The sequence below is a fragment of the Myiozetetes cayanensis genome, unplaced genomic scaffold, assembly GCF_022539395.1.
Source record: "Myiozetetes cayanensis isolate MyiCay16 unplaced genomic scaffold, myiCay2020 scf33, whole genome shotgun sequence".
Taxonomy (NCBI): domain Eukaryota; kingdom Metazoa; phylum Chordata; class Aves; order Passeriformes; family Tyrannidae; genus Myiozetetes; species Myiozetetes cayanensis.
In genome coordinates this window covers 3,523,100-3,550,590 of record NW_026087555.1, presented here as the reverse complement: position 1 = coordinate 3,550,590, position 27,491 = coordinate 3,523,100, and the positions used below count along the sequence as shown (strand labels likewise).

The window sequence follows — 27,491 nt, the reverse complement described above, 5'->3', positions numbered from 1 at the left end:
AGGAAATGACCCGCTCATGGCCACCTCCCCTGACAGCTCTTAATACACCTACTAAAGCAGAGCCTTCCAAATTTCCATTCCCAGCAAAGGTAAAACATCCTCTTTTTGCCAGGACTTTTGATAAAGTAGAAGAGAGCTTTCTGGCTCTTGCATGTGTTTTCATCTTATTTTGGCCCCCTTTCATGGATAAAGGCTGTTAGGAGGTATTGCCTTCAGAAGTCAGATAAATTAAAAGGACAATAAAGATGAATAAAAAATGCTTCAGCAACTTACACGTTTGTTGCAATTGTGGTCTTCAAATGTAACTACTTTTCAGAAACATTTCAAGTATCTCTGCTGAAGCCCAAGATACATTTTATCTATACTGTCAACAGAAATATTTGCTGACTGTGTTAAACAAAAGTGTTTGGCAGCTCTTATAAAATTTTTTAAATATTTCTTAAAAAATGCACATGCCTGTAATGTGCTAGCAACAAATTTTTGGTGGCAGTGGCATGTTTCATTTCTGTCCATGCTAAGCTACAGCAGACCAGCTTGGACTATTGGACACTTCAAAGTCAAGCTTTGACAAGCTAGTCAAAGTATTTATTACAGTAAGTAACACATGGAAAACAGATCATCGGTACACTGCTATTAAAAGACAGCTGATTTATTTTATTCTCAATTTGCACTTCATCCTTTCTTTCTAGGAATTGCAACCCGAGGGATTTGTAGCACAGGATCAGAGTAAGTAGAAATCCAAAGAAAACACACAGTTATATGTGTATTGACAGATAGTTTTGTGTGTTGTGTCATATGTTGCAGAGAACATCAAATGTTTACACTGATTAACAGGCGTGATTTAGTCTGCTTTGTTGAACAGTGGTGAATTTAGAAATGACTTAAGAGATAGTATGCATTTATTACCTAAAAACTAAGGCTACAGTTCAGCAGAGGACAAACCCTATTTGGAGTGGGGAATAGTCTCAATGGCAAATAATTATGTCCTAGAAGAAAGTGACTAGTCTAATCTGGTGCTCAGAGACCATAGGGTAAAATAGGCTACAAGGGTGGCAAATAAAACCAACCTGTTCACTTTTTATTTACAGAGCAGTATGGCACAGCTTCAGGAACATTGCCGAGTTCTCAGCCAAGAATGTCGTAAGTAATCAAATTCTGTTCCTATCTCTACTGTGCAGTTAGTTAAAAGAACATGGAATGACCTAAAATTTGGGTTACTTGATGATTCTGAAGATTAAGGGTTTAATCAGTCATTTTTCTTAGAAAACTTCAATACCAGGAATTTTCAGCAACAGAAGCATTCTTGTTTTGTGATGGAATCATTGAGTGGTTTAGATTGGGAAAGACACCTTTAAGATCATCAAGTCCAACCCTTAACCTAACAATGCCAAGTCTACTAAACAATGTCCTGATTATGATGACCAAAACAGAAATGAAAAAAAAAAAAAAACCCAAACAAAAAAACCACCACCACCAAAAAAAAACCCAACCAAACAAACAAAAAAACCAACCAACCAAACAAAAAAAAAACCACAAAAAAATTACTAATGTACCAGGTTAAAGTTTTCTAGTTATTTTAATCTGTGGCTGATTAACATCACACTTTTTGTGCTCTTCAGCCTACTAATAATGCATCCAACTATAAATTATAAGGGATACAAACTGAATCTGACCGATTTTGGTTATTGTTTTGAAGCCTGGGAGGGCTAGTAAAACTACAACTACAAAAAATGTAAAAACTAGGGTGAAATTTTAAAGTAATTGTGTGATGTAATTTCCTGCAGTTGCCCAAGGAAAAGTTTTCTAAAAAGTGTTGTCTTAATTTTATTTTTATTTTAAAAACCACACAAAAAATTTCACATGGATTATCTAAGCCCCTCCATTTATAATCTAATAACATAGCTGCAGTGGGGTGAAGATGAAATTTCTATAGTGTATTTTAATTATGTGTGTGTGTGTGCATGTATGTGTGTGTGTATATATATATATATAAAATTAATCATAATCACTATGAAAGTTTTATAAGGCAGCAGGGCGCCAACTAATAAATTATTGCTCCAATAGAAAATTTTAAGTTGTTGGATAAAATAACTTGGTACTGTCCTTGCAGGTGAAAGTGGTTATCCATTAGTTAGGTTAATTACAGAAGTTGCTTGAAAGCAGTTTTGTGTGAACTGACATTAGTCTTTCAGGATTAACCTGACCAGATGGCAGCATTGATGTGTTCTGAACACTGAGTGACAAACGGAAATCTTTCCATGTCTGGAAGGCTCAGGGGTCTATTGCTGAACCATTAAATGCCTGTCAATTCAAGCATATCGTCTTTATGTGAGACATAAAGATCTCATGTTACTACATAGTACATTGTTCCATAGAAGGCTGCAAACTACAGACTACAAAGCTTATTCCACTTGTTTTCCTTTTCCTTATTGTGAATCATTTAATTAAAACCAAAACAAATCTGGACTAGTCACAAGTAAGAGGGACGAGCATGTCTCTGTCTTGGTTGAGATTGTAGAATTTTGCATTCAAGCTCCATAAGATTTGTTAAATATCCTTTTTCCTACTGTTCCAGCATGATGCAGAGGAGCCCCTGATCACTGGAAGTATGAAATAGTGTCTTGTTAAGCAGTCAACTACTACCTTAATCCATTCTTTATTTTACTTCTCTTTCTTTCAGTCTAACTTTCTCCTCCTGAATGACTTCTGGAAATTTTCTTTGCACAACTGAAACTACTGGTTTCAAGTGCTCCAGGCTCTGTCCTTGTCCTCAGCTGCTTGTAAAAATCTCTTTAGTGTTTTAGTCAGTTTTCCAGGCAGGAGAGAGAGAATAAACTTTTCCTATAGACAAGAATTGGAAAAGACTCCTTTTTTAGCCCAAGGGGCCAGAGTTGTAAATTTGGCATGGTATGTGGCTCTCTCCTTAGCCAAGATCTCCTCTCTGCTCAGGGTCCTTGCCAGGCACTTCAGAGCCAGCGCTCATCTGCCAGGGACACACATACCCACAGCTGACAAAGGCAGTGGAAGCAAGAGGAACAGGGTGGCTTGGGTTTATGTCTAAAATGAAGTCAAGTGAGATTTGCCCAAGGACTTCTGCATCTTTCCCTTGAACTGATGCATCCCTTTTTTTTTGTGTTTGTTTTCTTTGGCACGCCAGGGCTGGGCTTTCTTTGCTGTTCGAAGTGCATGTGACTGTCTGGAAATTCAGCTGCCTGGAGTAGCTTGTGTTGCAAAGTGTAGATGGCTGAAAACAAACAGCATTTATACTGGTTAATTAAAAGTTGAAATCCCAAGGCATCTGTCCGCCCAAATTAAGCATTCAGCTTTTCAGAGTGTGCAAGGGTTTCCCAGATGGCTTTCGTTCTTGAATGCAGCCCCGAAGTTTGCACCTGGCTGCACTGGAATGAAAACAACCCTTCTTTTAAAAGGGGAGATGCCAACTCATTCTTGGTGATGCATGTTTAACCCAGCTAGCAGAGGGGGGATCAGCCTGTGCTTTTAGTGGGGTTGTTTGGCAAGTGATAATAATTTTAGTGCTGCTTCTCTCTCTAAAAGAGCTCTTTTTAAATAGCTTTACAGGGAGATTAATGATATGTATATAAGCTGCAAATGAATGGGTCCTGCAAATGAAAACTTGGCATCTATTGATTTGTGAGCTAATTAAAGCATTATTAAGGCAGATTTTATTTTTTTTTTTAACTAGACTATTAACAATTTGTTGAAACCTTGCTTTGGGGAAAGCAGCTTTGTCCATCCTTGAAAAAGTATGACTCTTCTGAAGTTTTATTGTTCTTCCTTGATCCTAAATTAAGCTGAAGTAGTTGCAATGTTTTTTTATGCTGATGCATGTTATTTACCAGCAGCTCCGGTGGAAAGGGTTTTTTATTATAAACAGTTAAATCAGATTTAAAAGAAGACCTTGGTGGCTTTTTTTGCACATCCCTGTTCATGGCAGGGGGTTGGAACTAGCTGATCTTTAAGGTCCCTTCCAACCCAAACCATTCTGTGACTTTATGGTTATCCTCTTACCTCAAGTCCATGATTCTTAAAGCAGAACAAAACAAATGCAACCAAAACCCCTTTCAAAACATTTTAGCGACGCTTAAGAAGTTGTAAAAGAAAATACAAAGAATTCATTGAGATGCCAGTAGACATTTGGCCAAACTGCCCAGAAGTGTGAAGAGTGTCTGTATTGTTGCTATTCTTCTTTTTTTCCTTTTTATGCTTCATCTGACAGTGAGCTTCACCTGTAGCCCACTCTAGTGCAGGATTTCTGTAGGCTGCAAGCTCTTTGCCTTCTGTAGGAAACTCAGGGATCTTGTTTTCCAAGGTGGTGCCTCACAGTGCTTCCCTTCAGTGTTTACTCTAAAAGAAGAGACAAGAGGTGATTTCCACTGAGAAGGTGTGTGAGGAAATGAAGCAATAGAGCATAGTCACAGGGGAATGACAGTCAAAATGCCTGAACAAAGCAAGCATCAACTTTTTTCACCTTTTTCCAGGGTGACATGGTTCACTGGGCGTCATTTTAATTTGTTTTCTTGCTGTAAAATGTGTTGTCATGAGGAGTTGGAGGCTTATTTTTGTTATTTAGCCATAAGGGCTCTCTGTGAGAAATTTCTTAGCTTGAAATGAGGTTGAAATAAACGGAGTTTTGACCTGATTGATTCAAATCCCTGCCTCAGTTTTTTAGCTTTTTGTCCAGTTTTTGGAAGGACACTTGAGTAATTCTCTGGGTTGAGAAGTTGGAGGCTAACTAGTTTCAAGACTTTAATAGCCATACTTTTGAATAGCAAGAGTTTTGCCCAAGTATTTTCCAACATCCCTTTGGGATGCCTGCATGATTGCCAAAGAGGGGAATAACAATACGGGAGAAGTAGGGTCCCTTCCTGAAAATCCTTCCCCTCCAACCTAATAAGGACCTTGGTAATATATTGAAATTGCAACAGTAGTTACCACCTGCAGGCAGAGAACTAAGTGATATTTTTGGAAGCATTTGCAGGCAACCTGCTCTCTTTTCCAGCAGTAGTAAAACAGAACTCATACCTCTTCACTTGTAAACTACTTTGGGAATCCAAACTGCTCAACAGTACAGTTCCTGCTAGGATATGCAGGAGCATAAAGTTCATTGTGCAGAGAAGAAATAGGAGGTAGGCTTGACCTTGGCATTTACTCATGTATGTGTGATAGGAGACTTGAGCAGCAAAACAAGAACCCCTGCAACAGGGGTGCGGAGAGCGTGAACATGCACAACTTCTGGTGCGAAGACGATGCTTTCTGTCCCTTGGGGAGCCAGTGCAGGCTGAGAGCATCTGGGTCTCTTCCTGTACAAGGATCAGACTTCTTCCACCCTGTGCTAGTCAACTAGGTAGCCTTTTCTGAGGAGCATTCCCCTTACAGAACTTGGTCTTTGTTGTCTGTAGATGGCAGCCATTGCTATGGGCCTCCATTGCAAAATATCCTAACGTCAGTTGAAAAATAGAGTAAAAAAGGAAAAAAAAGGTAATTTTAAGCATTCAATGACAGGTTTTAGTAGTTCAGGCATGCCAAATGTTCAGAAATTATGTGGGAGGTTGATTTGTTTTGGCAAACACAAACCTTTTTCAGTATCTTCTGCTTGGATATGTGTCTGCCTTGGCTGATATTTATCTTCTGGTTGTCTTTCAGAATGCTCCAGGACGACCTGCAACTCAGTGATAGTGAAGAGAGTGGTGACGACCAAGTCAGTTTTAGATGTTTTATACACTAGGCACACAGACTTCCCTTTAAATCATCACCACTTGTTGTATTGTTCTGAGTTCTGTAAGCTAACCTTTCCTCCCCCTCTCCTCTTTGTCTTTGTGAACAAAACAGGTTGTTGAAAAGTCACCATCTTCACTTGCTCCTCCAAGGTACAGGTTTGTTCCCAAACTACTAGCTAGACCACATAAGAAGAAAAACAAAAATGCTTTCTATGTATGGGGTAGATGGGTAAGGGTTCCTGGTTTCTCTTGTAGCTACAGGCTTTGGTTTCTGACTGCTATTGAAAGTCGACTTAAGTGTGTGGGGTTTTCTGGAAAGCTCCAATTAGAAGTGAATAATTTTGTTTCATGCTGGAATTTGCCTATGAACCAGAACTGTATTTCCTCAACTGCTCCCTTCTTTTTTCCTCTTCCCCTCCACCAGTGTGTATGTAGGTCATGCTGGAGTTAACAGGATTTTCAGTAGTAGTAGTAGCAATGGGGGAGGTGCAAGTCCAGTTTTAGTTCACAAAGAAGCTCAAAACAGCCAAGTGGGTAAAGAACAGGAAAGGGTTAGTAAAACTCACTGAGAGTGTTTCAACTCCTCCTGATAAGGCAGCTGATTGTAAGCAGTTCCTGCCATATATTGTTGGTCAGAAGCAATAATCAAGGTAGACTGAAAACTGCATGCCAGCATTATAGGAAGAAAGGTGGAGAAGCCCAGAATTTTTCCTGTAGGAGAGCTCTGACATAGATTTTTGGCTTGATATCTGTATTCTTCAAGCACAGGATAATCACCTACAAAGTCAGACTTGCAGAAGAGCACACTGATTTTTGTCACAATCTGTGTGTCTGCAAGCTCTTAAAAGATGAGTGTTCTCACGATACCAGTCTTGGATCAGCAAGAAGCTTGCCTCCAAATCATACAAGTGTGTTGATGATGATGTGGAAAACCGTTTACAAAGTAAAAAAAAAAAAAACAACACAACAACAAAAAAACAACACCTTAAAAAATCAACATTTTAATTTTGTAAACCAATTGCAAAAAACAAACAAACAAGCAACAAAACCCAAACACAAACTAATGCATAAAAGTGACAGCTTTCCTTCAATTCCATCCACTCCCATTGTCAATGTGGAGGAAAACACTTGATTAAGAAAGGGTGTTGCAAGAAATGCTGTGCTTGGTGTGACTGTTAATGAAGTGGATACAGCAGCTTGACCAAGTAAAACAGATGTAGAAGTGAAAACTTCGAAGGGAGAATAGAAAAAACAGAAATGATCCTGAAATATATGTTTTTGTCTTGTTCACCTTCCTTGGAAATTTTTAATTTTGAGGGTTGGAACTGTCAGAAAAAGCACTGGTCACTTTTGGTGGGTTTTTAAAATTTGCTTGGCTAAATGAAACTTTACATTGTAGCAGTGGCATCCTGCTTACATATTTGACTGGGCTGGAGTTGAAGGTTTTATTATTTCCAGTGATTTTTTTTTATTCCAGCTCTTTATTTTTTGAATATGGCAGTACATTCCTCTGACCTTCTCCCCACTTGTCTCAGTGCCAAAACACAGGGTTTTAGTTTTGTTTTTTGAATACTGACATGGCAGTATACTAAGTAAGTAACCTTCACCCATGCTGCTTTCTAATTTTATCTCATGGTGACCTTGCAGTTCCTTACAGTCTCAGCCCAAGAGTGTGGCATCAGCACATTCCAGCAGCTCGGAGTCAGGGAGCACAAGTGACTCAGAGAGCTCCTCAGACTCGGAGACGGAGAGCCACTCCAGTGACAGTGAAGTGAACAAGCCTCCAAGAGCACCAGCATCTGAGGTGAATGCCAATAGAACCTAGAGGCTGCTTAACACAGCCTCCTGCATCTGCCTCTCTGCTGTCTCAGTGCAGTCAGGACAGAAACACTGTCCTTGTTCAGGTGCCCCCTTGACATTTTTGCTGCATCACCATACTTTTCTTGCCCTTTACTTTCCTTCTAGGGTTTTTCTATTAAATAACCCTTAGTAACAATGTAATTAGACTTTCAGATGCCTAAACTTGAAGTATTCCCCCTTGTCCTTTGGTGTCATTGTCTAGCACTTACTGGCGAGACAAAAGCAAGTTGCAGATGAGAAGCACAGCTGGCCTAGGGCGTCTGCAGCATTTCTAGGTGCCAAGGTATTGGGTTGTTGCTGCAGCTCCTGTGCCTGAGTGACAGATTCATCTTCTCCCAGGTTGCATCCGAAGGGATCAGACCTGCAGAAAGGGCTGGAATGTACTTAGTCTTGCTTCTGTTGAATTTGGCTTGGATAGTGCTGCACTGGTGTTTTTGAGGCTTTTATTGGGGAAAGCAGGCAAACAGAAATTGGTATCTTAAAGTTTCATAATTGAGACCATGCATTTTTTTAGAAATGTGCTGCAGAAGTGCTTATGTCCCATGCTTTCAGATAGTTCCTCCAGCTTGCAAAACATTCTTAGACCACTGGGAAGTGCATGGTTATATATGCAGACCACAGTTGATATAAACCAGTATATTGGCAATTCTAAAGTACTGTTAACAAGGCCCAGAAAACTTGTAATTTATTTCTCCTTCCCTGCCCCAGCTCTGGCTTTCTTATCTTTTACCTTAGAAGTGCATGAACAAGGAGAATTTTCTGTGCTGAAAACAAACTTTGAGAAGGCCAATCTTCCCATCTCGCCCCAATACTCCTTACCCTCCAATTCAGTTACAGACTTTGCCCACTGCAATATAAGTGTCTTTGGAAGGAAACAGATATTATACTTCTCCTCTTTTACCAAATTCTGCCTGATTTTCCTAAAAATACAAAGTTGTAAGACCTTTCTCCCTCTAGTGAAGTCCTAGCTATTTACCACTGACCGTTTTATCCTTTTCTTTTATTCAGCAAGCTGTCCATCCATGATGCTCTAGATCAACTTAGTGTATGTGGCCAGTTTGTTTATAGTCAGTTTCATGTGAAACATGTACTTCCATGTGAAAGTACACACCTTAATGCCTACAGGCAGTAGTCTCTGGGCTCTGGTAAACTGTGCTAGGATGGAAGAATCTCCTAACAGCATCAGTCTTGAATCCTTCCTTTTTCTTTTTATCTGCAGCCTGAGCCACTAACTTCTAATAAGTGGCAACTCGACAACTGGCTGACCAAGGTGAACCCACCAGCAGTGCCAACAGAGAGTCTCAGTGAAATTGCCTGTGAGGATGGACATGTGGAGGGCAAGAAGCAGGAGCAGGGCTTCAGCAGCAATTCCTCCCATAGGCATGCTGAGCCAAGGGAGCCTCATCACCAGAGCCAAGTGGCCAGGGCTCCTCGGGACACTCATCTTCTTACAAAACACAACTGCCAGAAACCTCCTGTGCATGCTGAGGAGCCCTTGCCCAGACAGACTGTAGGTATCAAAAGGCCCAGCAAGCCTGTGGTGCATGAGGGGTCCAAGAGAGGCCTGAAGGTGGAGAGTGACCCTGGTCCTTTGGAGGTCAGAGACCAGTGTTCCAAGGACAAGCCAAAAGTCAAAAAAATAGTCAAGCCAAAATCCACTGACAGAAAATACCTGAAGGCAGCACCTCATGAGCCCTTTGAGAAGAGAAAGCACAAGGGCTCCCACCAGGCCAGTGCCAAATCTTTCTTGGACCCCAAGCTCATGGAAGATGCCCAGACATGCGATGCTCTCATTCCCCTTCCTCAAGGCCATGGCACAGCCCCCATCAGGACCAGCAGCCACAGGCCTCAGGATTTGCACAAGGAGAAACTACCTTTGCCTCTTGGGGAGAAGTTGCTCTCGCCAGTGAGGGACCTTCCAACCCGTGACGGCCTTGTGGTGAAAATAGATCTCTGTCACCTGGTGAAAATCCCTCAGCCCCCCAGCAAAGACCGACACCAAAAGAGAACAGAGACCAAGGACCTCCTTGGTTCAAGGAAGCAGGACATGAAGAGGAAAACCACAGATGTTCCTGAGGAGTCCCTTCAAAAGAGGAAGGTGAGAGGTGGAGGTGGGGGTGGGTTTGTACCAGGACCAAGGTATGTTTCAAAAACCCCTGTGAAGTTTCCACTTCATACCTATGATGATGGCTATAATGAATGATTATGCTCCTCCTATAAAGCTGTTTAGACACTTCTAAGGAGAATGTGGATCAAAACTATCTGCAGATGTTTCTCATTGGTCTCAAATCCCCTCCTGGGCAACTGAAAACCCTATCAATTGTCTAACATATGTGTTTTAAAGTATTTTTTTGCAGTGTTTTTTTTTAAATTCTAGTTTTCTCAGGCAACAAAACTTCAGCCCTCCTTTGCTGGAGAAACTTTCAGCAGCAGGTTATATCAGAATGTGGCTGACCAGCCCCCTGGCAGTTGTTTCTCTGGCTTTCAACCCAGGGCAGCGGCACCCCCTCCCCGTGCCACCCCATTAAAAGCAGCACAGTTCCTGAAGCACATCTCTGTGCAGTCACCTGCACTGTGCATTCAGTCTGTTTTGGGAGAGCACCTACCCTGCAGTTCGCGGATTGCCAAGAGAGAGAACTGACGCAGGACACCCCAGTCTGTGGTATTCAGTTTTGCCCATGGATGTACCTTCTGCTGTCTTGAGTCAGCAGTACAATACTCAGTCTGAGTATTACTTCTCACATAGGAAAAGACTACAATACTCAGTCTGAGTATTTCCTACGTGAAGTAATTTTTTTCCATGAAACAGTTATGACTGCTTCCAGGAGGGATGAATTCTGCAGGCGGGAACTGTGTTATTGCCAGAGGTAATGGCAACGGCCCTGTGCCTTTTGCTTTTCTGGAAATGAAGACTTTTAACTGGACCGGGCTCACTCATGGTAACAACCGTCACAAAACCCTACTTGGGATCTCGGCACTTGGATAAATAGATGGAAAACTTGTTTGGTTTTCCCTGGAGCTGATGTGGAGCTGGCAGTGATGCTGATGCTTTAGAGATGTAAGGAGCTTTCCAGAAACCCCTTTGCAGAGTTCCTCAGTAGTAACAGTCACTTTCCCTTGAATTACAGCCCTGTATTTAACTGAGGTGATTGTTGCTCACAAATGGTTTTGGAAAGCTGACTCCTGAAGGGAACTGTGAATATACCTCCAGCCAGCTGCTTTAGCTGCACAAAGAGTTGGCTGCAGGCCCTGCGGTGAATGGGTATTCCCTGTGGATATTTCAGTGCTTGTCTACCTTTTTACTCCTCAGAGAGCAGGTGGCTCAGCGTGGGTGGGTGAATAACCATGGTTCCTGTGTGGGTTTCATTTAGTTTTGTTATTTTCTGAATCTCCTATGATTGTGGGGGAGAATTAAGAAGAACAGGGAAATGGTGAAGAAATTTGAGAGACCCCAGCAGCTCCCTCTCTTACAGAGCAGAGGGAGAAAGGGAAATGGGCTTGTCACTTCTTCTGTTGTCTAAAAAACCCAGGAGAGGAGTTATTTGGTGTTAGGCATGTCTTCCCTTGCAATCTCAGTGCCCAGCTTCAGGAGAATCCACTTCAGAGTCTCACTGTCGATCCTATCAGTGGGCATCAGTGTCCTTGGAGACTCAGGCTTCACAGCAGCCAGCTGAGCCAGGTACATCTGTCTTTCATGCCTGTGTGGAGATGATCTCGGTGCTGGAGCCTTGTCCTGAGCACACTGCCAGAGGTAGGCTCCGTGTCACAGCACAACCCACTGAGTGATAGGAGCCTGGATGTGTCCAGACTTGAGTACAGGGCAGGGAGAACTCACTGAGAGTAGTCCAGCAAAGAAGGACTTCGGGGGTTCCGGTGGGTGAGAAACTGGACGTGACCCAGCAGTGTGTGCTTGCAGCCCAAAAAGCCAGCCCCGTCCTTGGCTACATTGAAAGATGTGTGGTCAGCAAGGTTGAGGGAGGTGATTCTGCTCCTCTACTCTGCTCTGGTGAGACTTCCCCCTCCTTGAGTACTGCATCCAGTTCTGGGGTCTCCAGATTTTAACTGACTGTTAAAATTTCACCTATGTGAGATTCTTATTAATAAAAAACAACCTCCCCTGCATATTTGGGGGATCTAACTCACATGCAAGTACCTTACCTTTGATTACCTTTGACTTTTATGATTAACAGCAACAGGTTTACAAGTTCCATTCCTGCCATCCCACATCCATCCATTCCTACTTTGGTGGTCTGAATATCTTGTTTGAGTGCGTGGTTTTTTCTTTGGTTTTGTTTGTGGTTTTGTTGTTGTTGTTTGTTTGTTTGTGGGGGGTTTTTTTACCAGAATCAATCAAACTTGGCTGTCTTGGTCTGTACTTTATGTGAACTTTGAAAACCTGAGTGATCTTTTTTTTCCTTTTTTTTCCCCCTTCTTGTTAGAGGGAAGAAAAGGAGGTGACTGATAGGAAGAAAACGAAATCAGAAAAAGAAACAAAATCATTGCAGTCTTCAGCTAACAAAGACTCCAGTAAAGTGAAGTGAGTATACTGTGGTGGGATGGCAGAAAGATGCATAAATCTAAGTCTTTCTTTACAAGGTTAAAGCAAGGAACGGTGTCTCCTGTCCTTATGCTCGTGACCTTGCTCCTAACATAATGTGCCTTCTGAAACTTAATCTGCTGTAGATTTGCCTTTACATCCCGGAAGCAACCACTAAAGAGAACAGGGAGCATTTCACTTCTCCGCTAAAATCATCTTGTTGTCTTTGTTTTTTTATTCTGTGTGACCCGACAGAAACATAACCAGGGTGCCTTTTGAGTCCTGACTGTCCCAAATTTCAGGTGGCCTTTGTGGCCAGGAATTTCTCATTTATCCCAGCACAGCATTTGCAGTGTTCTGGTAGACCTGCCAAAGCTTGCCCTGTAATTTGCATACCAGGGCACTGCCAGTATTTTGGCCAGGTCTTAGCTAGAGTGAATGCTTCCGAGAACCTGTCTCCATCTGGGCAGTGTTCCCGAGAGGGGAGACTCATGCATCAGTCATGGGCTACTACATTCTATTCCTGCTTGGCTGTGGCTTGAATTTGAGGTGTTGGCTTGGATTGGTATGTAGTGCTGAGGTTTGTTTCCTGACAACAGGAGTAAACTGCTTTTCTGCAGACAAAGCATACTCTGAAAGCACTGAAGCATTGGGATTAACATTTAGTTGGGTGAAGGGATATTTGAACTGTGGTAATAATGGAAGAGCTTTAACTCTGGGATTTATTGCTCCCTTTTTTTCAGTGAAAATGAGCACCTGTTATGGTTGTGTTCTGGCTTTTGGAGTGGGAAGAATAGGATGCATTTTTGGGGAGAGAGTGCACTGGATCAGGTCAGGGGATGGTTCTGTGCTCTGTGGAGAATCAGGTGTGCCAAGGTAGAGAAGCTGGGGAGCATGTGTGCGGTGAGTAGGCACTATCCTGTGAGAAAAAATGAGTAGTGAAAGAGGGGAGAGGACTGTCCCATACACAGCAGAATTAGGCAAGATGTGCAACATCACACCAGAGCCCTCTCACTGGGTTTAACTTAATTTCTTCCTCTTCTGATGCTGCAGTCAATGAACCGGGATTCACTGCTCAGTGTTTTCTAGAAAACTTTGAGAAGCTCAGTAACAATGATGTAAAGGAGCAGTGGTGAAGCAAGGTTCAGAGCTATTTGGTGCTGCTTAGAGCTGCCAGAGTTCCCTGGTTATCCTAACTTCAGATGATGAGAAATCTAATATGCCTCTGTATTATGAAATGTGATCATCTCTACCATTTAAAAGCAGAGCTTTTTAAGTCTCTGCTAGTTGAATCCTTTCAACTTTGTGTTGTCTAGTTGAGCTGACAAGTCTTAGAGGAAGAATTCAGTTTAATTCTGTCAAAGCACATAGAGGATCAAGTGTCAGGGTGAGTATCTCTGACCACAGAAGATGCTGTCTACCAAAAGGGAGAGAGAGAAGCAGTGCTGTAGCTCCTTTGCCTTGTTGGGTGATTTGTCCCAGGGGTTTGAGTCGCTGTAATTACCCCCTCATTCAGTGAAAAGGGGCTGTGTTGGAGGGATGCCTTTTTTGCAATATCCTGGTATTCTGGTTGCAAGCGTTTGCTCCGAGGACAAGTTCTGAGACTTATTTTGAAAAGCAACTTATTTGTATATTGATGGTAGTTGAAGCTGTGATATGTAATGCACATAAAGTCCCTGAAATTTCATTTTACGTTTGTTGGATTCTTTTTATTAACAAGTCACCTCACGCGTCCAGAGGAATTTAAAAAGTATTAGTACATGATTTAAATAAATTTTTAAAAAATCTCTACATATATGTGCACCATATGAATTTGCTTCCCATCTTCAGAGCACCAAAAACTTCATTTGAAACCCAGAAGAAAGATGTGTTGCCCCCACCACTGCCACCCACATCTACTGCACATCCTGCACCAAAGTCAACCAAGATGGCACAAAAGAGACCCAGAACTGAGACTGATGATCTGCCTGCCGTGGATAACCCTGCTAGGAACAAGAGCAACGACAAGGATCCTCTGTCTGCCAAGCACAGGAAAGTTGAGGGAAATCATATGAAACTGTTGAAGGGCATCAAAGTAGGTATCCATTGTTCATGATCCTTGCAGCTGGATCTTTGCATTTCTGGGTTATAAAATTCAATTACATGGCTATTAACTAGCGGCTTGGGGTGTGTGGTCTAAGATGATGTTCTGTGTCTGTTTTAAGCTAGACTGTGAATGCTGTACTAGCAGGCTTCTAACTGCTTGTTTTTTCCTGGCAATCTAGTCATTAATGGAGAATCAACAATTGTTGTGTGGTTAAGTTGGAAATAAGTGTGAACAGATCTTACCCATTCCTGCCTTGGCTAGCAGCCCTGAAAAAAGCAGTCTTCTTGCTCTCTTAGCCCCTGTGCAAGGAAAACTGCTACTGAATTTTTCCATGCTTGGGAAAAGTTTGAATGCTGTTAAGTATCATGAGCAGTCAGGTGAGAAGCCAAGCTTCCATTTCCATTATTTGAAGGATTGCTGGGGAAGAAGGTGAAGAAGGTGAGCCTGGAGAATAGACTATGCCTGTGACAAATAAACATTTTCTCTTGAAATTTAGGAAAACCAGGCTTAGGAATTGGTTTATGCGTAACTTTCTCACCAGCATTATCTCTGTGCTTTTTCAGGGATCTGCAAGGGACGACACAAAACCTTTCCCAGTGCCTTTTTTGCCAAATGGTACCTCCAAGCCGAGAAGACCTCAAGTCAAGTTTGAAAAGTAAGCTTTTATTTTACACCCCTCATCGGTATTTCTGGAGGCGTGAGGCAAGGCAGGCCCTGCAGCCACCATTCTACTTTTTCATGAGCTCTTCTTTTGGGAGTAAAGAGAGAGAGAGAGATGTGGGAGACCTACCCTGTGCTGGCTTCTGGTGACTGGGATTTACCCCACCCACCACAAAGTGAAGGTTTACAGCAAAGCAAAGGTTTACAACAGTACTTGGTTTGAGGGAAGCTACTCTGGAAATTAGGTACCATCTCTCTTGTAAGCAGATAACTTGAATGCAAGGTCTTTTGGTCTCAGATGAGTGTGTGTGGTGCTGACAAGTTTATGTTTCAATCAAAATGTATTTATGGGACTGTACTAGAGGAATGATAGATGACATAACTACTATCTTTCCATGGGAATGAGAAAATAAATTTGTTCCCATAGCCTATCTTCTGGTGGTTTTTCAATTCTAAATATAGATTATAATTTTTATTCCAACATATATTTTTTAAGAAATCAATTAATTTTCTGTGTGAAGACAACATTCATTTAGTAACTATTCCCCTCTGTCCCCAATTCAGACAGCATTCAAAGGAATACTACTTCGAACAGGCCCAGAAGCTGAAGCACCAAGCTGATGCAATGGTAAGTCTCGGCCCTGTGCTAGAAATGTTAACCAGCTCTTGCATCCAGACCTGTGTGCATGGGAATAACATTCGCTGGCTAACATGACTTCCATACTCCATATTGGAGTATGTTCAAGTCATGTGTTGGGAGGCTGTCTTTATTTGCCATGTGTTCAGATGTTTCTCCTTGGTGTAAACTCCTCTAAAGAACAGGATTCAGAACTGACACTGTCTGAGGTTAGCAGGCCTGTTTGCTTTGCAGAGCGATAAAAGAGTCCCTGGAAGACAGTTAGTTCTCAAAGAGTTTAAGAAGTTGGGAAAAGTCAGGATCCTGAGAGTTATTGTGTTCCTGGTGCCCAAGACTTCGAAACTGCCTTGGCAAATCTAACTGGTTTTCTCTGTTCTCTGCAGTGTAACGGTGGGCACGGGTGAACATACTGTTTTGCTAATTATGGCTCCATGAGATAATGTCCATTTGCTACTTGCCATTTACCTGGGAAAATGAAGTGAGGGAATACTGCAGGGGGAAGGCCCCCTCTACCTCTCAGAAGGCAAACCTCCAAGACCAGACAATAATATCTGAATAAAGTGAAGATAATAAATTACTTGAGGAAACCACTGAGAGATATAAACAGCCAGAGCATGCAAAGTTGATGACTGGGGCCACATAGGGGTTCTATTGAGAACCCTCTAATTGTCACCCAGACACCAGACTGAGATCTTTTTCTTTCTTCAAAAGCTGCCTGACTAGGGAGGAAAAAAAGAATTCAAGTACACTTGAGAGAAGTGGGTTTGTTCTTGGACTGAAAATGAGAATTGTCTTCCAAACAGACTGACAAGACTGGAAAGGCCTTTCAGTACCTAGAGGCTGCCCTGTTGTTCATCGAATATGGGATTGCCTTGGAATCAGATGCACTAGAGCCAAAATCAGCCTACAGCATACTCAGCGACACCATAGTTCTTGTCAAGTAAGTGCCTTTCAAAGCATGATGGTTTGGCAGCATGTTTGGAGGGGAAGGATTAGTCACATTGCTTGTTTGCAACTGTGACACCTCTGGATTCCCACCATGGAGCAGAGTTGGGGTTGCTTGTACAAACCTGAGACACAGACCATCCAGAGACCCCAGGGGCAAATCCATTGAAATGTTTCAGCATTACTTTTCAGAAGCTAGCACCACATCCCCCTCAGCATTTAAGCCTGGCAGCTGAGGTACACCAGAGGACACTGGTCATGACAATTGAGGAGGTGAAGGAGTTTTTACTTTACCCAGATCTGCATTTGCATGTGCGTGTGAGCTCAGTAGTATTTCAGTTTAAAAAAACAAACCAACAGTTTGGCATGCAGAAGAACGGTTTGTGCCCCAAAGGTCTTGCAGCTTGATTGAAGGCAACTTTTCCTGGTTTCTCTGGGCCCCAGACCTGTAGGTGGCTCACATGGGGCATCTACTTGTTGACCCCTTAATTCATGTAAGAGGAGAGTAAGTCACATAAGGGGCCACATCTGTTCCTGCTGTGTGGAAAAAAGGCATTTTGAGACACAGTCCTCTGCTCAAGATCATGCAAAAGTTCTTGCTGTCAGGATTAAGGACTTAGAGCAGGCTTCCAGGTTTTTGGACCTGTTTTTGGGGTAGTGGCATGCACTGTTTTTTCATAAACGGTGGGACTTCAGAGCACACTGATGGCTGACAAGGTTCTCTTTATTTTGTTTCCTTAGATTCATTATGACATTGAAACCGTTTGCAGACTCCTCAGTCTCTCCACATGGAAAAATCTTTGCTGTATTACGGTGCGTAGCTGGTTTTTTTTCTATTCCTTCATGTTCTGAGACTTGATAGAGTAAAAGACCCATTATGATCAGTGATGAAGGAATGGGAGTTAGAATTATGCAAGGTTTAAAGCCACAATATAAAAACTAGAATTAACTGAAACATCTCCAAAGTAAGCTGGAAGATCACAAGGGACCACATGTAGAAGACAGAGGCTTTAAAATTTGATCTACTTGTAACTTGAGAGCACATAAGGGCTTTCACCTAAGGTGAAAGAATGCAGTTTGGCTGCCCATGTTTGAACCATGTAACTGAAGCTGTAGCTAAACATGGCTGAGGCACTTCTGGGTGGGGGCTTACTCAGCCTTTGGCACCTCTAAAAGGCTGGGCACCTGTCTATATAAAAGAACAGACAGGGCCCTTCCTCGTTTCTTTCTTTCCCTTGTGATTTTTTTTTCACAAGTGGGTTTTTTTTTTTAAGATGAAAAGAAGGAGGAGATATATTAAGCTTTCTTGGCTTTTCAGTACAGCTGAGGTGTGCCAACCTCTGTCCCACAAGGCTGATGACTGCTGAGCACAAACACTGACGCTTGGGTGTGTTTCGTTCACAGCATGCGCTGCCAGTCCATTCTACACATGTCAATGTTTGGTTACAAAAAAGACACTGCAATGAGGTATTCCAGACTCCTGAATGACCACTTCAAGGTAGGGAACAGGTATTACTAAGCTGCCAGCTGGATTGCTGCAGTAGTTACCGATGTCAGCTGAACAGCCCAAAACTAACAAGTTTTTTATTCTTTGCTGCAGAGTAATTTCAGAGTAATACAAGCGCCTTCTCCAGGTGTTGCAAGGTAAGATTTAAAAATTTGTGTGTTGTCTTATGTGTGTTTTAATGATAATGAGTAAGAAAGAGCTTTTCTGTGTGCTGTGATAGTTGCATTTGGCAGAAAGATACCAAACTCCACATCTGTCCCGTCTAAGCTCTGTGGCTGAGAGAGGGATGTTTGGACTTAAACAGTGGTGCTGATTCTAGTTACATTTTTTTGACCACCTTGCATAGTACAGTTCATTGGGAAGTAAATGGCCTTTTGAGAGCAGTGGTGGAAACCCTGTCATACCAGTGACTAAAATTAAGTTGGTTGAAGTGGTGGGGGTGAAGTGATGTAATGAAGCCAGTCTGTGTCTGTAAGGCGGGTGGCTGACCACGTTTAGCTTCTCTAGGTCTATAAATAAGTGTGTGTGTAGGCTGGCCTGGCTGCTTTGAGTAGGTGTCAAAAAACTCCAACCTCCATGGGAGGGGAGCTTCAGCATGCCTGAAATGGAAAACATTAGGAAAAAACACTTGGATAATCTGTTGAAGACTTTCAAAAGTAGGTGTAGATTTTGGAAGGTGCATGGGTGACCCTTTCTGATGCCTGGTCTCACATTTTGTTTTGTTGAGAGGAGTCTTTAGACTCTCAAATCACTTCCAAAAACTTGGCCTTGCACTCAAAGGACAATTGCTTGTGGTGTAGCTGAACACATCTCACTTTTCAACAGTCCACTCCATACTGCAGGCCTGTATGACACCGGATAGCTCCTGGCATAAGACAACCTTGTGGAAAGACTTTTAGCTCTGAAGCAGAACATTCATGATGCTGTCTCTTTTCTGCTACAGAAGCACAGGCTTGCCTTCTCCTCTTTCTCCAATACCCTCTCCTGCTGGTTCTGTGAGCTCTCAGCCAGGATCAAATGATAGCAACAGCAGTGGCCACAACAACGTTGGCTCTACAGTCACTGTCTCCTCGCATATCTCAAGCGTCACTTCTTCCTATGTCAACATCACTTCCTATATCCTCCATGCCTATGAAATTTGGGAAAAGGCTGATACACTGGCCAGAAAAAATAAGGGTAAGTTCTTTGCCCTCTGTCTTTCCTGTCTCACATGTTATGGTTATGTGTACTTGCTTAAATCCTATCACTCAGTGCAGCGAGCACCTAAAGATCAAAGCATTAAATATGTTGAAATAGACAACCACAACGTACTGGCAGAGATACTTGGTGGTGTTATATTGATGAGTGTTCCAATTAAAAGGTTGGTTTGGGATCTTCAAATGTCCAAGAACTGAGGGATGAGGGTATCAAGTGCAGGAAACTAGCCAACTCGCTTCATGGTAACAGAAGCAGCATAACAAGAAGTTGCCCTTTGGGCACTGAGCTTTTTTGAGTTGGTTCACTTTGTTTAAAAACATCTTTTTGCCCTATAGCATTGTGTTTTAGTTTTTGTCAATCTTCCAAGTTGTTTTGTCTTGAAAATGGTTAAGCTGGCTTCTCTGCCTAACAGAGAAGCTGAGCAGCACTTGAATTTGGGTCCTTGCTGGGCACATGCCCAGTATTTGCCTGTAGCAGTTCCTAGAATTGCTGCTACTTTTTTTATCTTACAGGGTTTTTTGTTGAAAATGTTGTACTGTCCTGTGGTGCAAGCAGTGGTGAATATGTGAAAGCCACAGGGTGCAATTCAGCCTGTAACCTGCCATCCCCTGTGGCCTTTACAGTGTCATTTTTCATAAAATGCAACATTTTGTGAGCCACTGTGGGCGAAGAGATGCATTGCCATGACCCACTGGGAGACTTGCAAAAGAAAAATAAGCAGTTCCTAGCTGAGTTGTTGTAAGGCTGTAAAAATCCTCACACTAATGAGGTGATTGCTGAAATTCAAAAGGCTTTGCAAGTCACCTTTAAATAAAGTAACCGGTTGTTGGCTGTCCTCTGAGCAAATCTGTGCTCACAGCAGCAGTTCACGTGTGGTGTTTTGGATTCTGTCATCAAAAGGCTGATAAAAGACTGTCACATAGAAGCAACGGAGGTTGCTGCTAGTAAGGTAGAGGAGTGAGTCACAGAGGAAAATGTGTGGGAGGGCAGCCTGAGCACAGTGTTGCATTTGTCAAGACTAAATTCAAAACCCGCTTTGTGTGGCCAGTTCTGATGTAAGGAAATGATGACTGGAGTAGTAAATATTCTCAAGGGAGTGGATCTGTGCAGGAGATCAGTAAATATTCCTGTAGGCTTGATGGTTGTTGTCACTGTTCAGGAGACATTTGAGAACTGGAACTTGTTGATATTCAGTGTAGTATACAGGCACAGAGGTACAGAGAGTGAGAACATAAAACGGAAAAAAAGACCACATCCTTGCTTCTTTTATGCAATTCATAGGGCATAAGAGGAGGAAGAAAGAGCATTGACCTTCTGCTTTCAAGATACTTAAAACAGGGAAGTCCTAAGTTAGTGGAAAGCAGTTAGTTGTAACCGATGTCCGAATCACTTGTGCAGAGCTGAAGTGCTTTCTGGTGGGTCTACAAGCAGGACCCACCCAACTCCTCGCCGTAATTCAGGGCAGTGCCACGAATCATGAGGCTGTAACAGGTTGTCTTCCAACCTCTAATCTCTGCCAGCAAGCACAAACTGAAGCTGCAGGCATGGATGGGAAGTCCCTCTCCTTTCACATGATACAGACAGGGGCTTTGGACTCCTTGTCTCTGCTTACAACTCTTTTGTAAGATTTGGATTTATAAACAAAATTTTTTAGACATGGATTTAGTAAACAAAAGCAGGAAAATCAGGGGAGATGTATTCTCTGCTTCTGAATTGGCAAGTATTAAAATGAAAGTGTTGTGCACTCTGCTTCTGAAGAGTTCCTTGCACAGCCAAGCAACCTCAATCTTTGTGTGTCAAAAGGGAGACCTGAGAATGGCTGGTTTCTGAAAAGGTACTTGGCAACATGATTGAGGCTGGAGAGACTGAGGGACTGGGACAAGCCATGTGACTGGAAGGCTGGTCATACAGGAATATCTTGGAAGGGTGACTGTAAAAAAGTAGGTGTGAGAATTTTCCATAACTTTTGGTCACCTGCACAGATGATTGCCAGCACAGAGCAGGGCTTGCAGCGGGCCGGCACCTCACAGTGGGCTCAGATGTGCTGCAAGAACCACCTCCTGCCTATGCCAGAGGAGGAGCATGGTGCCTGAAGTCGGTGATGGGATAGGAGGACTGTGGGATCTGCCTGGTATGCTCAGCTATAAGCAGTCCAAATCAGATGTATAACCCGACAACCCACAGGAATTGTTAAATCTGTTCAGTGGAGAAATCATGGTGTCTCCAAGGTTTGAGTATGAAAGCAGAAAAGGGACCCCAGCCTGATGGCAGGTCTGTGTGCTTCTGAGTGTTGCTCAGGAAGACACTCAAATTTGGCCTGTTTAAAATCTGGGGAAAACTCGAAGCAGGGACTGTGGTGTGAACACCCAAACTTTTATCCAGCTACCATGGAGCCTCAATATCCTTTTAAGAGAACACATGAGGAGGCAGGTCAGTGTGTGTATGTGTGTGCAAGTGTTTTCCTCTTGTGTGCCCTTGTTATACTTTACAGCCCTCTAACCCTGCTGAGCTGTCGGCATTAACACTGTTTAACTGGACTGAACAACTCACCATGGGCTGCTGCTGTTGCTCCTCACTGCCCTTCTCACCTTGGGAGATGTGCCTGTTGTATGAAACCAACCAAATGTTTTCTTTCTCTCTTCCTTTTTTTCCAGAGTTTTTTTCTGAACTCAGCAAAGCAACCTGTGCTCTGGCACTGACCAGTAGCCTGACTGACCTGGTACACTACATCAGACAGGGATTACAGTGGCTGAGACTGGAAGCAAATATGCCTTAACTGGTTCTCCAGGTGGTTAAATACCTTGAAGTTTGTTGCACTTTTGAAGCCTCAGAAACAGTTTAATTTTTTCTTCTTTATTGTTCAATACAAGCACCTGCAAAGGAAAATATTTTAAATAAAGTTGGAAGTTATCTGGTTACACTGGAAAATCTTTGAACTGTGTTATTTTAGGGTAGCACTTTGCTGCCTTGAAAAAGAAGAGATGGAGAATGGCACCTTCCTTTAAAATGATGAAGTGCAATGAATTGTCTGAATGGCCCAATGTATTGATGGTCTTGAAACATTTCTGTTACAAATAACCAGCAGGACAAGAGTTGCACATGATGCTGACAAGAAGGAAATCTGCCTCCAGAGGTGGTTATGCAACATCCCACAGCCTGCAGCAGTTGTGTGCCCAGAAAACATGCCGGAGAAGTCGTTTTAGCAAGCACGGATGCAATCTTTGGTGTCTTTGTTCCCCAGAGAGTGAGCAGCAACCTCATCAGCACCAGACAGCAATAAGTTACAGTAAAAACAGCAAAAGGATCTGCTTTGCCTGCTTTCCATCCTCACCCTCTTGCTTTCGTCAGCCAGTTGATGGAATTGGGGAACCCACTGCCTTCAGTGCTGCCAGTTTACTTTTTAAATCATCACTGCTTTGGTCCTCTTTGCTGTGCTCTCGTGGACATACATGCCCATTGCACTCAAATTATGTTACTACAGGTCTTGCTCGGTTTCAGCCTTGTAAGCCAAACAGCTGGGATGGCAAAATGACATGATGTGGTTGGAACAGCTCTGCCTCTCTTCTGAGGGGTGTCACAATGAGGATTGCTTTTTGTCATTTTGGTGGGTGGGGATGCAAAACTGCACTGGATCTTGCTTGGACATTGTTCTGGGTCTAAGAGCTTCCACATGGAGGAATCGCTTCTCATTAAGGAGGGACTAGGGGGCTGAATGTGGAACATAAGACAAATTTTGCATGTGGATATTTAGGTGCAACCCTTGGGGATCTTGATGAATATCTAAGAGCAGGATTTGATACCAAAGTGGGTCTCCTTTGTGTGGGACAGAACTCACATGCTCTTCCTCAGCCACACTGTACAATGGGCCCAGTGACTTAGAAACCTGTCAAGGGAACATGAAAGGGAATAATTAGTGTTTGCAAGCATTTTTCCTTGTCACGATATCAGTGAAGGCAGCATCCATGGCGTTTGCTTGTTTAGTCAGGTGACACCCTTCTCTATCCAAAGATTTCTTGTGTGACAGCAGTGTCCTACCATCCTCATATAAGAGTGTGCCTTAGCCCTCTGGTGCCCTCTCACCTCCCTCACCGTATCTCTGACAGACCTGTTGGAGTGGTGAAGAGATAGTATCCTAAAATAATTGTATTTACAAAAAAAAATTCTCCCTTTTCCACATAATTTCACAATGGAAGAACATTTCTGCACAAATGCAGCAGTACACCCTTTGTAAAATACCCGCTCGTGATTTTGAACAGGCTCATGAAAGTGGGCAGTAAGTAAATATCAGCAAAAGGTCTGCATTTCCAAAAGTAGTTTCTGTAGAAATGGCCCCTGCCACAGGGAAACCTGGAGTCATTCCATCTCTGTGAGGGGTGACTGGAGTGTGCTGAGGCTCTGCCCTGGTCCTGAGCACAAGGGAGCTCTCCTCCCACCTCCCCTGGCAGTGCAGGACTGCTGGGATCATGGTTGACTCTTCCTACACCCTGAAGACATGGTCCTTTCATGTTCTCTTTGTTAAAAGCCTTAGTACATTTCAGGGGTGAGCTGTCCTAACAAATGGAAGGAAGGTCCGTGTTCCTCCCTCCCCATTTTACCTATCAAATTTCATTTGCACTCCTTCTCCCTGGAGCAGCAACTGCTTGGATTGAGCCAGGGACAGAGAGAGGCTCAGCATTAACCATTTTGTTCTCAGAAAACATGGGGATGGGCAACCAGCCTGAAGGCTAATGTGTACTTTGGAACTCAATCCCAGATTAGTAGATCGATGCCGCCTTCTGACTTTGTCTTTAGACAAAGCTATTTCTAGGATCACCCGATGAGGAGGAGGAGGAGGAAAGAAGAAAGAAAGCTTTACTGAACCTGAAAACCACTGTGGGAACCTGCAAGAACTGTAGCAGCGTGTTAAGGGTAAGCATAAGGTGTAGCAGAGGCACGGGTCTTCTGGTACTTTCATTTTGTGTGGCACCCATGTCCCTCCCTGCTGTCAGGCCAGGTTCCCATCGGAGAGCCACTGGCTCACAACTTTCCCCCTGGAGAACCACTTGCCAAAACCTACTAGGCAGGCATGTGGCTGCCCCTGTCCTACATCCAGCTCATTGCCGCCTGTGGTGCTCCAGGTCCTGTCCTCGCCTGTCCTGAGCTGCCCAGATAGGGATTATCTGTTGCCCTGCTCCTTGCAAACCTCAATAAAGAGTGTTGGGCGAACAAAACCAGTAAGAAGATGCCCAGAGAAGGTAGATGAATCCCTGACTGTCTCTGCTGCTGTGCAGAAGCGGTCATGCAAGGGCTGCTCCCTTTCCTAGGGCAAACTCCCCTGGGCTTTGAGGGAAAGGAGGTCATGAGCAGGTTGTGGGGGAGCTACTTGGGGGCTTTCACTTCAAAAGCAATCTGTGGAAGCATCAGTACCAAACTCCACAGCAGGGAGCTGTGTTTTGTTTCAGGACATAGAGAAGACTGTTTAAATAATAGGAAATTTTTTAAAAAAGCCATCATATTTCAACCTTGAGCTGGGTCAGAGGCCTGCAAAGGGTTAGGAAGGATAATCATCATTTTCATCTGGGCCTATTCAGGCCTTTACAAAAAAACAAACAAGAATAAATAAAAACACAAACCAAAACATAAGAGTGGAGGAAATACCATTTGCCATTAAGAAACAAACCATTAATCCTAGGAAAACCAGAGATGATGGTTGAGTTGCAGAAGGAAAAGAGGCAGCTATAGTGGCAAAGAAGCGTCATTTCCATGCAATATTTATTTAAAAGAAATAATAATACATGTGTTGATATTGTCAAATGTTCTATTTTTAAGATGCCATTTATTTAATAGTTGAAAACTCAACTTACATGGAGATAGAGATCTCTTGAAAGTCAAAGTCTGACTGCAATGTCCGTGTTTTTGGTTTTGTCCTCTCCCGTCCCTCTTGGTTTCCGTGATAAATCTGTACATCTTATTTTGGGGATGTATATCCCTCTTGTATATAACCTTTTTCTGCCCTGTGTGTGATGGAGTTTCCAAGATGGTTGATGGTTGATTCATTCATGTGGGGAAATAAACAATAAATTAATGTTTGTTATGAAGTGTTGCAAGACTTCTTGTGTTCGCAGCTTCTTGTAGAGAAATTGTAGTTTGTGTTTTCTCTCTGAATGGCCTTAGTGTTTCCTTTCTGAATGTGGTTTAGGTATAAATCTCTGTTTCCAGTGCTGCCCCATTTATTGCCCCTTGCCCTTTGCTTAATGACCAGGAATGGGTGTTCAGAGCAGCAGGAGAGTCACGACTCAGAACATCTGCCTCCTCTCCTCCCAAAACTGATTCAGGGATGACTTTGCTGGGACCAGCTGCTGACAACCAGCAAAGCCTGGATCTGAGCACTACCTGGCAGGAAGATCCCATAAGTTAGTTTCAGACAATCAAACAAGTAAAACAAGAAAACCAGGAGACAAGGCATGAAAGTGGTGGCTGAAGCATCCTGCTCTGTGTTTGCCACAGAGGTGTTGCAGGGCTCAGTGCTGGGAGAAGGGTCTGCTCAGGTTTTATTCATGGGTTAGTTTCTGAAGTGATGGGAGGAGGATTTCCCTCAAGGAATCCCACAAGATTTCATGCCCTGTGGGGCTTGCGTCCCTTTGAGTATACAATGGGATCTCTTTGTCATCCTCTTACACTTCTTCTTTGAGGCTTTTTCCACTTTTTTTTTGTGTTGGGCAATATAACTGTTCCTTAGAAGAATAATTTTTTCATCTCTGCACTATTGGGATATAATTTGCCTGTATAATTCAGGCCCATTCTGCAACAGGCATTGCACCCAAGATTGTTAATGGATGTGGGTTTCTAATGTACTGTGTAAATTCTAGAGGGTACTGAAACCAGTTCTAATACTGTCTCAGTTTAAATGGTACACAGGTGGTTTACTGAGCATGAGTTATGAGGAAGAAGACCCAAACCCCTCCCTCTAAGCAACTGTAAATTTGACATTAAGAGGCTCCAATTGAGGGGGAAAAAAAGTGTGGAAAAAGGAAGGATAACAGCCCTTTATTAAAAGATATCTCACAGGAGAGATGGAGGACTGGGCCTTCTTTCCTGGGTTGAAATGCATTTGTTTGGTGTGAGAACCTCTGTGCTGGAATTTTCAGTCTGAACTCTAAAATGGACTAAGAATGAAGATTCCTCCCAGACAAAAGGTGCCAGCACAGGAAGCTCTGTGTGGGCATGGAGTGCCAAGAGTGGCTCACCAATTGCACAGGAGACATGGAGGGTAAGGGCTTTTTTTCCTGGGTGGAACTGCAATTGTTTGGTGTCAGAACCCCTTCCCTGCAATTGTCACTCTTGAGTCCCCAAAAGGAATAAAATACAGATTCTTCCCAGACAAAAGGTGCCAGCACAGGGAGCTCTATGTGTGTATGGAGTGCCAAGAGTGGCTCACCAATTGCACAGGAGACATGGAGGGTGAGGGCTTTCTTTCCTGGGTGGAACTGCAGTTGTTTGGTGTCAGAACCCCTGCAATGGATTGGTCAGTGTGAGTCCCAAAATGGAACAAGAATAAAGATTCCTCCCAGGCAAAAGGTGCCAGAACAGGAAGCTCCATGTTTGCATGGAGTGCCAAGAGTGGCTCCCCAATTGCACAGGAGAGATGGAAGGTAAGGGCTTTCTTTCCTGAGTGGAAATGCATTTGTTTGATGTCAGAACTCCTTCTCTTGAATTCTCAGTCTGAGCCCCAAAATGGAATAAGAATGAAGATTCTTACCAGACAAAAGGTACCAGCACAGGAAGCTCTGTGTGTGCATGGAGTGTCAAGAGTGGCTCCCAAATTGCACAGGAGACATGGAGGGTAAGGGTTTTTTTTCCTGACTGCTACTTCATTTGTTTGGTTTCAGAACCCCTGCACTGAAATGCTCAGTCTGAGTCCCCAAATGGACTAAGAATGAAGATTCCTCTCAGACAAAAGGTGCCAGCACAGGAAGCTCTATGTGTGCATGGTGTTCCAAGAGTGGCTCACCAATTGCACAGAAGAGGAAACATGAAGAATCACAGAGATTAGTTGGGATGCTATTGTGTTTCGCTGCATATAGAATTCCAGTGCCATTTTGTTTTTCTTATCCCGGTAGCTAGCCATTTACATGAGAAATCTGTGTTGTAGTGACCCTGGTCCAGGAGTTTGCCTGTCTAGGGTGGTAAAATGCTTCCATGCACGTCCGTCAGTACTCAGGCCCCACAAAATATGACACAAATCACATCATTTGATCTTTTGCCACTTTTTCTTTTGAATGCCTCTGATCCCTCTGCCTTTTGGACAAAGGAGCTACATGTCTGGCACTGGTAGCTGAGGGTTT

At 43.1% G+C, this 27,491-nt stretch overlaps 1 protein-coding gene across 1 annotated transcript in view; it reads left to right on the top strand.

The window, feature by feature from the left end:
* AFF1 (ALF transcription elongation factor 1) overlaps positions 1 to 25,244 on the top strand; it is a 71,143-nt gene extending 45,899 nt beyond the window's left edge. Inside the window, exons 5-21 of the mRNA XM_050327373.1 lie at positions 3 to 89; positions 690 to 726; positions 1,089 to 1,140; positions 5,665 to 5,719; positions 5,851 to 5,888; positions 7,386 to 7,542; positions 8,818 to 9,696; positions 12,038 to 12,135; positions 13,966 to 14,209; positions 14,785 to 14,876; positions 15,446 to 15,509; positions 16,322 to 16,458; positions 17,205 to 17,276; positions 17,868 to 17,961; positions 18,064 to 18,107; positions 18,914 to 19,146; positions 21,822 to 25,244. Of these exons, the coding sequence (XP_050183330.1) occupies positions 3 to 89; positions 690 to 726; positions 1,089 to 1,140; positions 5,665 to 5,719; positions 5,851 to 5,888; positions 7,386 to 7,542; positions 8,818 to 9,696; positions 12,038 to 12,135; positions 13,966 to 14,209; positions 14,785 to 14,876; positions 15,446 to 15,509; positions 16,322 to 16,458; positions 17,205 to 17,276; positions 17,868 to 17,961; positions 18,064 to 18,107; positions 18,914 to 19,146; positions 21,822 to 21,943 (2,505 nt within the window). The 3' untranslated portion in view covers positions 21,944 to 25,244. The remainder of the gene's footprint in view (positions 1 to 2; positions 90 to 689; positions 727 to 1,088; positions 1,141 to 5,664; positions 5,720 to 5,850; positions 5,889 to 7,385; positions 7,543 to 8,817; positions 9,697 to 12,037; positions 12,136 to 13,965; positions 14,210 to 14,784; positions 14,877 to 15,445; positions 15,510 to 16,321; positions 16,459 to 17,204; positions 17,277 to 17,867; positions 17,962 to 18,063; positions 18,108 to 18,913; positions 19,147 to 21,821) is intronic.
* The last annotated feature ends 2,247 nt before the right edge of the window (positions 25,245 to 27,491 follow it).